This window comes from Protopterus annectens, chromosome 12.part0, assembly GCF_019279795.1.
Source record: "Protopterus annectens isolate FY-2018-M chromosome 12.part0, PAN1.0, whole genome shotgun sequence".
Taxonomy (NCBI): Eukaryota; Metazoa; Chordata; order Ceratodontiformes; family Protopteridae; genus Protopterus; species Protopterus annectens.
The window spans coordinates 500,504,002-500,519,001 of record NC_056746.1 but is presented as its reverse complement, the minus strand read 5'-3'; the positions used below and the strand labels follow the sequence as shown (position 1 = coordinate 500,519,001).

Below are 15,000 nucleotides of genomic sequence, written 5' to 3'. Positions count from 1 at the left end.
TGTGTGTGTGTGTGTGTGTGTGTGTGTGTGTGTGTGTGTGTGTGTGTGTGTGTGTGTGTATGTGTGTGTGTGTGTGTGCATACACATGTAGATATAAGCATGCAATCCAAAAAGCCTTTCTAAACAGACAGCTAAAAGTTTTATGTTACCTGTCTAGTAGGAGGTTGACATCAAGCCTTTTATAAAACTGTAGTTGCATCTGGATGAAGTAAACATTTTTAGTCCATAGAAAGAAAATATAGAGTCATTTATGTATACATATGTTTTAACCATTTCTGATACTCTTACAGGAATCAGTGATTGTCAAACACTGTATGAAAAAGATAACGCACTGAAGAATGGTGTTTACTCAATCCATTATGATCCTAAGGCTGGTGCAAAGAAGGTCACCTGTGACATGGGAAGCAAAGGCTGGACTGTCATCTTTCAACGCTATATGGACAGGAACGTGAATTTCAACCTAGACTGGAAATCTTACAAGATAGGTTTTGGAGAAGCACAGTTCACTTACTGGCTAGGGAATGACTTTGTCCACCAGCTAACAAAAAGAGCAAACTACAAGCTAAGGGCGGTATTTTTAGTTAAAGGTGTACATAAGTTTGCAGAATACAGCCACTTCAAACTGGAGCCAGAATCTCAGCACTATGCCATAAGGCTGGGTACCTACCAGCCCAGTACAGCTGATGATGGCTTCACCCATCTTTCGGTTAAAAATCAGGTGGACAATGCCATGTTTAGTACTCCTGACAATGACACAGATTACTCTCCTGCCAACTGTGCCGCCACATATCAGACTGGCTGGTGGTTCCGAGATTGCTACTCCTCTATCCTGACCCTTAAAGACCACCTTGAATGGTCAAACTTATGCACGTCTAAGGGAGAATGTACCTTCGTTAAGATGATGATTATAAGAGTGTAACTTTTCTGCTGCCAGAACTGGTTTAAGAACATATTTGCCAGCTGCTTGGCCGCATGAAAAATGATATACAAAACAGGAAATAAAGCTTAAAATCACAAACATATATTTATCAAAAGAAACATGATTGTAGACTAAAATTAGTTTGATGAGTAGTTGAAAATAAAAGAATAAAACAGGATTTGAAGTCATTCTTTGTTTTTTGACTTTCATTTTATAGTTTTTGAATGGGTTGAAATACTCTGTAGATTTTAATCAGTGTGGAATATCTATTTATCTATCTATCTATCTATCTATCTATCTATCTATCTATCTATCTATCTATCTATCTATCTATCTATCTATCTATCTATCTATCTATCTATCTATCTAGCTAGCTAGCTATCTCTCTATCTCTATGGGTCTGATCCTTTTTTGACAGCCTGCCATCTGAACACACAGCATTGCTGAGTTTAGGCTGTCAAAAAGATGGCCTTTAGACAAGTCAAGATACCAAATCTTGACTTGTCAGCAAAATTGTTGACATACTAAAAATGTGAAAAAATAACCATTTTTGCAGTGAAACTATTCTCCTTGCAGCCATCTTACAAGTATTGGAACTGTATCCCCCGAACCCCTGTGACTTTAATATACTAATGCAATAGTCTGCCCTATATATACAGAAATGGTCCCTTCAATATGTGCAGTTAGACATCTCTGATACTAACATATTGTTACAACTGATGTGCAGGGTACTTAATGAGAGAATGTCAGTCAACAGTATCTTGCAAGAAACAAAGATATCAATAAATATTTAGCAAAAATATTTAGCATCACTGAATAAATGATGTAGTCACATCAGGCATGTTACAGGAAAAACAGAAAGGTAGGTTTTAAGAGATTAAACATAAATAAAATAACAGATCTGCAATTACATTTACTAATGAATCCGAGACTGCATGTTGCCATGTTTTATGGCAGGTGAAAGTTGAATATATCTTACCAGAAGACGTTACAAGTCAGTCAGTCAGGAATATTAAAAAGGAAAAGAAAAGAAAATAAGAAAATACAGAGTTGTGTGACTCTCTGACACAGTGAATGCTTTTAGTTCAGTAGTAGTTTCATTAGAAAGAGGCATAGTTGAATGCGATATTTGCTTTTTGTGTGTAACACCACACCCTCAACTGGGGAGTTTTGTCATTCCCATACTCTTTGGTAGCTCATTTCATTTTTATGTACGCGTTTGTTAACTGGATAAGTGAATGGTCCATTCTGACCCCTTCTTAGCCATCCTATGAGATAAAGAATAAAAGCAAATGTAATATATATGGACATTTTACAGTAACCAATCACCCATAATGTTTTGGGAGGTGACAGGAGACCAGAGTATCAGGATAACACATATGCAGACACGGGGAGAACATGCAAACTCCACACAGACAGGGACCAGAGGCCATTATTCAACCCAGACCCTGTATCTTTGAGACAGATCTTAACCAATAAGCTACCTTGTAGCCCCAGAATACCATTCGATGAGATAGAATACTTTGCACAGTGGACACATTAAGTAAGCAGATTCTACTTTTGACCAACTGGTAACCTTTTAGATGAAGCATTATTTGATAAAATACTTCTGTGACACCCTATGTTGTGGAAGTGTTTTTGTTAATCAGCAGTCCTACTACCACTGAAAGAGGTTTAAGAACTTATGTAAAATACTGGCATGGATATTCATATATTAAACACATTTCTGGAGTATCAAAAGATAGTCATGCCTTTTTGTAGCTTTTTGAATTATTTTCAAAGACATACAGTAACTACAACCTACAATAGAGTGTCAACTCAGCAAGTTAAAATAGCTCAGACTAAAAGCTTAAGGAACTACAAAAGTGGATATTTTTCAATTGATTTACATGAAAATGTGTATAAACTGAGGATTATGAAATATATGAGAGTGAATGCATGTACTATAAACCATAACTGTAAAGCATCCATTGGTACAACATTAATTGCAAGGTTTTAAAAGTACTTTCAACAGTTAAACAATACAAGCAATACTCTCTACTTACATATCTGCTGTTTTTTGCTTATTCCATAACTGCTAGCATAGTTGCTTTCTGTCTTACATCAATCAGTAACACAAAACAGATACACATTTATTTATTTAATTTGTTTACCGGGGTAATACGTTGATCACAACAGACCATTTGCAGGCATAGCACAGGTAAAGAAACTTACAAAAGAATGAAACAGAAAAAAATCACAGACATGGAGTAATCACAGAAGGCAGGGAATCCCATAGACAATTAAAACTATGTAAATGTTATTAACAGAGTAATAAAACCAATGTGAATTAATTGTAGTAGTAAATATGAGAGGGAAGCAGCAGATGAGAACAAAGTGTCAAAGTAGAAATAATGAATTAAACCAATTCTCTCTAGTTTACTGATTTCATATCAGCTTCTGGGCATTATATAAAAAGAGTTAAACCTTTCAAAGTACAGTGGCTATGACTGATGTCCTGGTGATTAGCTCTTGGAAGTGATTTAGTTGTTTTGTTAGCCTGGTGGTAAGAAATCTGTTACCCAAGTGGTCTAAATGCTGTGTGTGTCCAGTAAAATGGTGTGGTCGGGAAACCACTCCTTCTAAGAGGAAGACATGCTCAGCATTATAGCACATTCCTAGTTATCTAATTCCACTATTGAAGGAACCATGTAAGTGAAGACAGTGCTGCCTATATTTCAGGGAAAGAATGATACCAATAACTGAAAGAAGAAATCCTTTACTCTGGAAAATTCCAATATATTCTTAATATCCAACATTTTAATGATACTGCTTTTCCCACAATTGTCATAACTATCTGCACGTATGACATCATAACTATAGACAGCTTTAGGGTTGTTAGCTATATAGTAGCCTGATTTCTTTCAGTTTCATAGATTCATAGATTTCTAGCTTCATAGACTGTTAATAGTAAGCTAATGATGGGGGGGGGGGGCTTCTAAACTTAGCCAAGTTTTCCCAAAAGAATAATGATATCCTGTATTTAAATAGGACATTGAGGAACAGGTATTTATAAGCTATGCAGGAACACTCACCAAGGCAAAGGATGGGGATATTGAGGATATGAAAGAAATAATGTATTGTTACTATTATGCAAAAATGTATTTTATTTTATTTATTTTTTTATTTTACATTTGTTGACCGGGATAGTCCAACTAGATACATGTCCATTTTCAGCGGAGGCCCAGGGAGAAAAGCTCCAAGAAAAACAATTAAAATTACAAGATAAACAAATCAAGATTACAGATACAGCATATACTATGGTTACATATTTAACAATTTGTACAAATTCCACAGTTTTGAGATAATACTGGGGGTAGGTGCAGTTTAAGAGACACAACTAAGCTCTATTACAGGTTTTTAACTTATACTAGAGTAGAGTTAGCCAGGTTTGGTACATTGACATAACCAGTTTAGTGTCAAGAATTGTTTGAGTCTTAGCTTAAATTGACTTAGGGTAGTAAGTAAAGTAATATCAGCTGGGAGTGAGTTCCAGGATCTACCTGCAGAGTTGACAAATAGAGAGTCACCGGCTGAGTTGTTGGTTTTGATAGATTGAACTAGCAGTCTGTTAGAAGATCGAAGAGGCCTGGGATTGTTATAGGGGGTGATAATGTTTTTAAGTGCAGGAGTATTGTCTGGGTTGTAAAGGATTTTATAAGCCATAAACATTTGGTTATACTGGATCACGCTGGGCAGTTCTAGCCACCCAAGCTGCTTTAGATTGATGCAGTGGTGTGTCCTATAAGGTAGACCAGTGGCAAATCTAGCAATATGGTTGTAGTAGATGGAAAGTTTATTAAGAACAGACTTGTTTAGGTTAGAGAGTATGGGGGATACGTACAGGAGTGTTTAAAGTAGGTGAGATAGAGCTATGGCAATTTTAGCAGGTGGGGTCAAGAAGACTTTTATCCTATAAGGTGATCCTAAATTTTTATTGATGGTTTTGATGGTTTGATTAACATGCAGGTCTATTTTAAGATTGTTATCAATGGTAACACCTAGTAGTTTTGTAGAGGTGTCTGGGTAGATTATAGTGCCGTTATTGGACTTTATGGTACAGGTAAATGCAGTGGAGTTAAGAGTTGGTGAGAAAAGTAACAGTTTTGTTTTTTTAGGATTTAAGATCAGATGACGACCAGAATTTTCAATTATGTTGAAGGTGTTCTGTGTAGCTGACCATAGTTCTGTTTTCCAGACACAAGATTTACAAAAAGATTAAGAGAGAAATTAGAAGAAAGAAAATACTTCCACGAGAATAACTGTCAGAAGCCTCAAATAAAAATTTGTGTTATTAATGCAACAAATTTGTGAAAAACATTATATAGACCAAGAAACTATGATCTGTTTGGAAAAAGAAGCATCTGATGAAGTGCAAAAATATAAACAAGAAATCCTAGAGATATTTGAAAAGTACAAAAGAGAAATATGGACGTGGGAAAGAGAGATCTGATATGGTGCAATATTTATGCAAAGTCAAAAGCCAAAGTAGTAAATATAAAAAAGGTAGCTCCAAAGATATTTGAAGAGAAATACAGGCAAAGGCATCCAGATATGGGAAATTTCACAATAAAAAATAATATCACAAAAAGGGAATGTAAAAAGAAGATTAGAAAAATAGAAGGATCTAGTGCAGAAGGTCTAACACAGGTTACATCACAGCATTATGGAATGAGTCCCCAAAGTAAGGAGAAACACGAAGATCAGTAGACATCTGAAGAAGAAATATGGACAAAGGAAAGAAAAAGAGATTTAATATGGTGTAATATTTATGCAAAGGAGAAAGCAAAACTAATCAATACAAAAAGAGCAGCACCAAAGATATTTGAAGAGAAATACAGGCATAGGAATCCAGTCATGGAAAGTTTACAATAGAAGAAATAAGAGGAAACGTAGAAAGAAGATTAGTAATGGGGAAGTTAAAGAAATAGAAACTGAGGTTGTGGAGTACCTGCAAAGTGAAGGATTCAGTGTAGAAAGTCTAACTCAGAAATCACCACAGCAGGATAGAGCAATAGACATCCAAATTAAGGAGAAACCAGTGGAATGGGAAGCAACTGGTCAGTTGCCATAGGAAGATATTTTGGAGCCTTCCACAAGAAATCAATATAAACGTTCACTTGAAGCTGGACAGCAAGGGAAGGAACAGGAAATTGTGGCAACTTTGATACAGTCAGTGCTGATGAGTGATAGGCCAGTGAGTTCCCATATGACAGAGCAACGGATGGCACAGGATGAAACTGAAGAGAATGTGCCACAGGAAGATGCTACAGAACTTTCTATAGAATGCCCGCAGGAAATGGAGAGCAAAAAATGTGCCCTCAGTTTAGAAGAAAATGAGCTAAGAGGAGAATTGCTTGATTTCATAGAGATAGGTAGACATATTAAGATAAATAAAAAAAATAAACCACGGAAGGTCAATGAAACCCCCCAAATTAGAAGTTTGATAAAACAAATGAACACAGAAATTAGGACTGTTCATAGAGATCTATGCAATGTAACAGAAGTGAACAGAATATATTAATGTGCAGCTAAATTAATAACAGATAACATTCTACCACAAGAACACAGGGTAGTAAGGGAAAAGAAGGGGAGAAATCGAATACTACCATGGATGTATCAAATAGAGAAAAATATAAAGCAATTAAGACAAGAAGTGTCACTGTTAGAGGAGTATAGAAGAGGGAACAGATCAACAAAAATACTTAGAAAGATAGATGTGATAAAAGCAATGTGGAATAGCATAACAGATCAGGCTCTATCATGCACTATTGCAAATAATAAACTAAAATATCAGCACAGACAGAAAAACTTAGAAGATACACAGATAAATATAAAGGAAAAGTAGAAAATAAGCAATTTATTGATGACCCAAAAAAGTTTTATAGAGAGTTGGGAAACAAGGTAAGATGAATTGAAAGACCAACAAAAAAAAAGAAGAAAGATACATTTTGGAGAAGTATTTATGAAGATCCTGTGGAATGTAACAAAGATGCTAAATGGATAGAAGAAGTAAAAGAAAGAATAAGAAGTTCAAAGGTACAAGATATGAAATGGGATGAAGTAACAGCTAAAGAGATTGAAACAAAGTTAAGAAAAGCCTCTAAATGGAAAACTCCAGGCCCAACTGCAGTACCTAACTACTGGTTGAAAGTATTAATATCTTTGCATGAGGATATAGCCATGAGTAAGAGCTATTTATACTCACACCCCCAAACAGACACCAACCTGGCTAACAAGAAAAACAATGCTCCTACTTAAGCATGAACCTGCAAGCTACCCTAAAAATTGTAGACCAATAATTTGCCTGACAGCATATAAACTATACACTGGAATTGATGCCAATAGAGTTTATAGTCACTTAGAAGACAACTCGATTATGGCAATAGAACAAAAAGCCAATAAAAGAAAGTCATATGTAACAAAGGATCATTTGTTGTTAACTAAAGTCATAGTGGAGAACTGTAAAAAGGGGAATAATCTAATTATGGCATGGATTGACTACAGAAAATCATTTGACAGTATCCCACATTCATGGATAAAACAGTGCGTAAAAGTGTATAAGATACACCCTACACTGATATACTACATCACAGTGACCATGAAACAGTAGCACACTACTTTGCAGTTAAGCCATGATAGAGGACAAATTATTATTCCTGGCATAAAAATCCACAGGGGGATATTCCAGGGTGACTCTCTGTCACTGTTGCTCTTTTTCCTTGCCCTTAACCCATTAAACTGTCTGCTTAACTGATTAGGTCATGGTTATAATTTGGCTCCCAGAAAGCAACAAAGTGTAAAGACTTATCATCTTCTCTTTGTCGATGATTTAAAATTGTATAGCTCATCAGATGAGGAACTGAAAACACAACTGCAAGTTGTCAAAACTTTTTCAGATGATGTAAGAATGTCATTTGGTCTTGATAAATGTGCAAAAGCAACCTTTAAAATAGGAAAACTGCAGCACCAAGAAATCATCAGCCTGGAACAGGAATGTGATATAAAAGAACTTGAGCAAGAGGGAGTGTACAAATATTTGGGAATTGATGAAGGATCAACAATAAAACATGAACAAATGCGAATAAAATTTAGTAAGGAATATTCTGGAAGACTTAAATTAATCCTGAAAACATTGTTGACATCTAGGAACAAAGTTCAAGCTATAAACCACTTTGCTCTTCCTGTCCTAACTGACCGTTTTGACTGACTGGCCCCAAAAGGTGTTGGATAGATTACACAGGAAAGCAGGAAGGATGCTTCATGCTCATCAGATGATTTATAAAAATCAGTGCATACCAAGATTATATATTCCCCTTCTGAAGGAGGTATGGTATAGGCTTCCTTGAAATTGATTACACGTATAGATCTGCAATCGTGGGACTGCATACATATCTGATGACCTCACAAGACCCAAAATAGTGAAAGTATTGAAACGTGAGGAGAATAAATCTAAGAAGACTTCCCTTCTTTGTCTAGCAGAAGCATATCGGCATCAAGTGGGAATGGAAATCAAGCCAGAAGTAGATAAAAATCAGGCATCAACTGAATGTGCCAAAAAACAAAAGAAAGAAATAATATAAGGCAAAGGATTGGATGAGAAAACAAAAAATGTGGAAAATGCATAAATTTAGCTGCAAATATAGAAAACTCCTGGAAGAACCTCATGCTGATCAGGATCGAATGCAGGAATAATTAAGGAGGCAAATTCAAACCAAAACATGAAAGTTTAATTTTGGCAGCCTAAGATAGGGGAGTACGTACACGCTGGTTTACAAAGCCCATTGAACATGTGGGAGAAACAGATAAATGTAGGTTTTGTAAAACAGAAATGAAACAGTCCCACACCTTGTTGCTGGTTGTGATATACTAATGTCAGAAGGACTGTATACTGAAGGGCATAATAATGTGGCAAGACTGTTGCATAGGGGATTGTGCAAACATTATAATACTGAAGTAGCTGAAAAACACTGGAAACATGAGCTACAAAGCATCATAGAAAATGATGGTCTACATCACATGGGATCACCCATTATGAACAGTTCAAAAGACAGATGCGAGAAAACCAGGTATAGTGGTCCATGAAAAGAAGACACAAGTAACATTGATCATTGAAATCACTACACCCAGTGACTACAGTGTCTTGTGTACAGAGAGACACAAAGCTATAAACTATCAGGATTTGCAGGCAGAAATGAAAACAATGTGGAAGAAAGATACCCAGACAGCTCCAATAGTAGTAGGAGCAATGGGGCTTTTAAAAAAGAATCTACAATCATATTTAGCTATGTTACCAATACATGTAAGTCCATATGAATTGCAGAAGGAGTCATGACCGGGTAAATTGTGGGTGCTGAAAAGAGCACTTCTGGCTTACATCAAAGACTGAAACAATATTAATTTCATGAAGTTTAACCATACTTTGACTTAGGAATGGGGTTCCTTCCCATTATGGTATTAGAAACCCAAAAGATTTGTAGAAATTAAAAAAGAGCAAAGGATAAGGGTAAATGAATGCATTTTGTGTATCTTGACCTGGCCAAGCCATTCAATACAATTTCCCATTCAGGCATTGTTGACAAGCTCTCTCAACTAGGCATGCATCCCTACATAACTGACTGGGTTGCTGGCTGGCTCACAGACAGGACCTAAGAAGTCAGAATCGGTGAGAGCACCTCCACCATGATAATGGTCACCAGTGGGGTACTTCAGGGCTCCATGTTGGGCCTGCTCCTTTTTGCATCTACTTCTCCAAAGTCAAGGCTAATGTTCAAGGCCTATGGCTCACCAAGTTTACAGATGATTGTAGATTACAGACTCCCTCAAGACACCACTATTGTGCAAGAGTGTTTAAGACAGACAAGTGACTGATGCCAAAGCATGTACTAAAACTCAGTGGCAAAGAATGCATTATTGATAAAACACCCCTAAGAGTTGACCTAGGAGTAAGGGATCTGGGAATAGATGGAGACAGCAATCTAGCCTTTAACCAACATTTAGCTATAATAGTAAGAAGATCATTCTGTGTCACCCAACTTATAGGTAAGGGTATGGCATCCAGGTTCAGGTAAGTTATAGTGCCACTCCACTCAGTCCTGATCAGACCTATCACTGAGTACAATGCCTCCTTTTGCATGTACCTAACCAGACACTTGCAACAGCTGGAATGCCCTCAAAGGCTTTTAACTAGGAGAAACCAAGGCATGAAAACCCTGTCCTTCACTGATCGCCTAAAGGCTCTTTCTCTGTTATTCAGTCTCCTACAAGCTGCTGAGAGGGGATCTTTGTCTGACTTACAGGGCTTCCTAAGACCCAGCCCTGATGGATATGTTGCACATGGGCAAAGCAAACAGCAACAGAAACACTAGATTCAAGGATCTGAACTATGTTTGTGAAATAGGCAGAACATGTGAAACACAGATAATCTCTGATTCTATTGAAAATAAACCTTGACATTTGTATGGGAAATCATAAATTTACTCTCAGTCTGGCCCCATGTCCCTTATGGACAGAGGTCATCAATAAGAAAAGTATTATCCTAACAAACAATCCTCCCCTACAAATCCATTGGTTACCCCTCCTACTAATATGCCCCCCACATATAGAAGCCCATGGTACTTGGGGCCCAAATGGTTTGGGGTACGCAGCTGGGATTGTAAGGGCCCTAGTGGTCATTAGCCTAGTAAGAATCTATAAACGTTTCTCCCTGCTGCTTCCTGTGGTTTGTACACTGATGACAGTTTTTTCCCCTGCTCTCAGCATAAAAGCTAAAGCTTATGAAATTCTAACCTTCCTGGGTTCACTGACTTGCAGATCAGAGTCATAGGATGTATGAGCACTGTGACTTGCTACAGTTTTTTAAGTCATGGAGCTTGACAATTGGCTTTATTTGATTGGATCCCTCTGTTACCTTCTATAATCTGTACAGAGCTTTACCCACTCAAAGTATTTTATTCATGAACTAAGAGAAATGAGCGTTTCATCAAAAGGGGAAAAAAAAAAAGCATTGTGAGCTGCACTGCCTCCATTGGACCTGGTCTATGGTGAGTTGTCTGTACAAGAGCTTTTTCGCTATAAGAGACCTGCAAAATCTGTGCAACCTTAGAAATCCTAGCCTGAGGCACAAATAACCCATACGAAGCCCAAATAAACATACCTTGAGCTGCAATACAACCCTAACCAAATAATTAGGCATTTCCCCATGCCTTATTAATAAGTCCACCCAAGCAATATCCTAAACAAACTGAACTGCAAGCAATTACAGTCACTCTTGCCCCCCCACCCCGAGTTATTCCTGTTACAACCATAGACCAGCACTTCCCAACAACAATTTCTGTAGTCAGCCAGCCTGATTGAGAAAGTTATCTTGGGATAGTGTAAGAACTGTCTCATGCTGTCTGGCTATCAACTGTTACCCAAACAGAATGACGCAGTGTGTGAGAGATGTACATAAATAATGTCCATGGTGTCAAAAATCTTACATACAGTAAACTCAGACACCAAAATCATCAGCAGTGCCTTACACACCACACCTCACCAAGACCATCACAATACATATAATCCATCATATGTTGAAGTTCTGAAGATAAACTTGACTAAACCTCACAGACCTCCAAAATGCAACAAACGCACAAAGCACACTCAGCACGTTAGGCCTACCTCCACTACCACAGTGAAAATACACTACTGACATTTGACTCAGTTGTTTGGGATTTGGGACCTTATTTGGATAATGACCTAACTTTTGACCAATATGTAACCATTGCTGTAAGAAAGTTCTTCTATAAACAAAGGAATTGTGTGTAAATCTAGGGATGTCATTAACCTGCTTTATTCAGTCCTCATTAGGTCAGTCATTGAATATAATGCCCCCTTTGGCATGTATCTGTCAGACACATGCAACAAGTGGAACATCCACAGGGATACCATACTAAAAAGGATGCAAGAACTAACATGTCCTACATGGATCGCCTCTAAGTCCTGTCACTATATTCGGTATTCTACAGACTGCTAAGACGTGACCTGCATCTGACATACAAGGCATCCTCTACCCCACTGCTAATGAAGCTACAGCACATCAACAAATTAAATGGCATCAGAAATACTCACTCCAGCCATACTTCTCGACTGTCCAGCATTTTGTTTCCAGTTTTGGTGTGTTCCTCATAAAATCTATAATTTTCTGGCAAATCACAGAGGACTGAAGTCACTAAATAATGACACATATTTGGATTTCAGACTTTATGTTATTCAGAAAATGCATGCTAACATGGAACCTGTTATTCTAGTAACTTTCTAAGTTTATACAAGCAATATTTAAACTGTCCCTATTTTTGAGCCATTGACCCCCTCATTATTTTTTTTTGTCCAGATTTCTTACTCTAAGAAGTTGGGAGCTATGACTCCAGGGATCTAAACCTGCTCTCCAACATCAACAGAATTGTTTGGAGGGACAGGTATATCTCTCAGAGCATATCATTGCTGTGGCATAGACTCCCCATCCAGATAATACAAAGCTCATCCCTGTCTATATTCAAGTGCAACTTGGATTTATGGATGGGTAATAGAAAATTTACTCCAGGACGGCCTCCTGTACTAGTAATGGGCATTATCACATGCATTGATCCCCTTCAAGTTATCTATGGTATGATCTCAATTATTCCCACTAGCAGTAATATATAATTAGTGACCATGGGAAGGGGAAGGCCAATCTAACATTAAGTAAGATAAGTTAATTTAAGCATGAAAAGGGAAATTGGCTACGATTAAAATGGCCTTCAAGGGCAGCTAGCCTAGTACTTAATATGAACCTATGACCTTATGAACTTATAAACAAAATGAGGGTAGTTGAGGAAGGCAGTATGCATACACAAACAAGCAAGGTTAGTGTACAGATATAAGGGAAAGAACAGTGGTGAGATACATAAATACTGAGGGTGGACAAAAGGAGATGAAATGGGTTAGACAATGAACAAGGACTAGAGAATGATACATAAGGAAGGGAACACACCAGGATGGAGATAAGGTGGTGTCCTGGCATGGTATGATGATGATATTTCTGTCCAGAGAGCAACAAACCCAAATATCCCTTACTTGGGTAGCTGATGTCATGAGCCAGCTGCTCCTATTGCAGCCCACTGGTAGGGGGCTTCCAATCATGCCCCTCCACCAGATACACCAGAAGGTGATCCATGGTGCTGAAGCAAGTATACAGCTGCAAGTGCATGTACACAGCCACCAGCCTCTAGAACTGACACTGAGAAACCACTGCAGATGCCTCACTCCATTTTCAGGAGAAGGGCCTTTCCCTCTTCTCCTGAGAAGCAGACATGCAGAGGACCAGTCAGCCTTCCAGGGGTCTCCTTGCTGCGAGCCAGGCATGGTGGTTACTTATAGCCCAGTGCCAGAGACTGATGACCGAGCAGATCATGGTTCCTGTGGACTCACCTCCTAATGGGTAATCCACTGGAAAAAACTGTCCTAATTATATGCTGTAAACATAACCATGGGTATACATTGAAATGGTACACGTCACATATAGCCTGCAGCTGAGAGAGGCACTCTCCCCTTCTGTTGAACCCAGCTATGTTTAGCTGCTGTTCCTCCACTACTAGAAAAGAATGCATGTACTCTTAATCATAACTGTACAATGGCTGAGACAGAAGAAGACAAATGTTCTTAAAAAGCACACATTACATGTCAGGCTCACTCTCCTGAACCTCTGTCTCCTTTTGTTGGAGCAGGTCAGGGTGGCAATAATTCAGGTCACTGCAAACCAGAATGGGTAATGTCAGTGGTATCACCATTTCAGTGACCAAATGTCAGACACCAACCTTCTTCAGTGGATCATTAAAGGTATGTGCAGGAAGAGAAGAGAATAAATATCTTGCTCTGCATGGCACACCAGTCTGAATCTCCATATTCTCCATTGCCTGATGATGCCATGGTCACTCATGCAGATCCACTCAAAGAACAAAATGGTAGCTCTCAATGTACAGACACATTTGTGTATCTCATGTCTTGGAATGTAATGCACCACTAAGGCACTAGTACAGTGTAATACCTGGGGTGTGCACAAGCCATATGTGTGAGCAGGCAGGTCACATGTTTTGTGGTCACTGGCATGTGCACAGTTAGTGCCATATTTTTGGTAATACATTATATACTGGCAGTATTTCACATAGAGTGGTGCTAACTGCCTTCATTATTATAACTGCCACACTAATGGGCCTTAGTTACCACAATAATAAAGTGCTATAGACATTTTAGAACCATATATTAAGACATAACTACAGTATATAAATGCAGAGGAGAATCTACATAGCACCGACTACTACTATAATTTCAGCTGGTAACTCCACTTTGAATTTTTCACATAAACTTTTACATCTGATATATTAATAGTTTTACATTGCTGCAGTTATTGATAATTTATAAGGAGTGATTTTTTACAGAATTGCAGTGTGCATGAAATGAACTGGAAATGTACTCTCTGCAGTTCATACATTTGCTGGTCATCCATCAAACACCCAGTCTATCATGAGTGTGTTGGCTAACTGTTGTCAGCTATATTGCAATTACATGAATATTCTGAAAATCACCAAATTAAATGATCAAAATATGCATCTGTGTTATTTCTAATTAACTTTTACCTTAAAGTGGTCTTGTCAATCTTGTGTGACTTACCATTTGTCTATCTATCTATGTATATATATACATATATATATATATATATATATATATATATATATATATATATATATATATATATATCTTTAGATAAATAGATAGAGATATAGATAGGTAGATAAAACTATATCTAGCTATACAGATACAGGTGTGTATATATATACATATATATATATATATATATATATATATATATATATATATATATATATATTCACTTTATAATCTCAAAATACTGAAATATCGAATTTCAGTATTTCAAAACTATAAAGTCAAATCGTCAAAATGCCAAAACATCAAAACCGCAAAAGTCAAAATCCCGAACATACACATACCATACACCACACAACAGA

The 15,000-nt window shown here is 37.4% G+C and overlaps 1 protein-coding gene across 1 annotated transcript in view; it reads left to right on the top strand.

Moving 5' to 3' along the window:
* Positions 1-1,089, top strand: part of LOC122817340 (ficolin-1-like) — a 23,724-nt gene extending 22,635 nt beyond the window's left edge. The window contains exon 3 of the mRNA XM_044090552.1: positions 291-1,089. Coding sequence (XP_043946487.1) covers positions 291-919 — 629 coding nt within the window. The 3' untranslated portion in view covers positions 920-1,089. The remainder of the gene's footprint in view (positions 1-290) is intronic.
* The last annotated feature ends 13,911 nt before the right edge of the window (positions 1,090-15,000 follow it).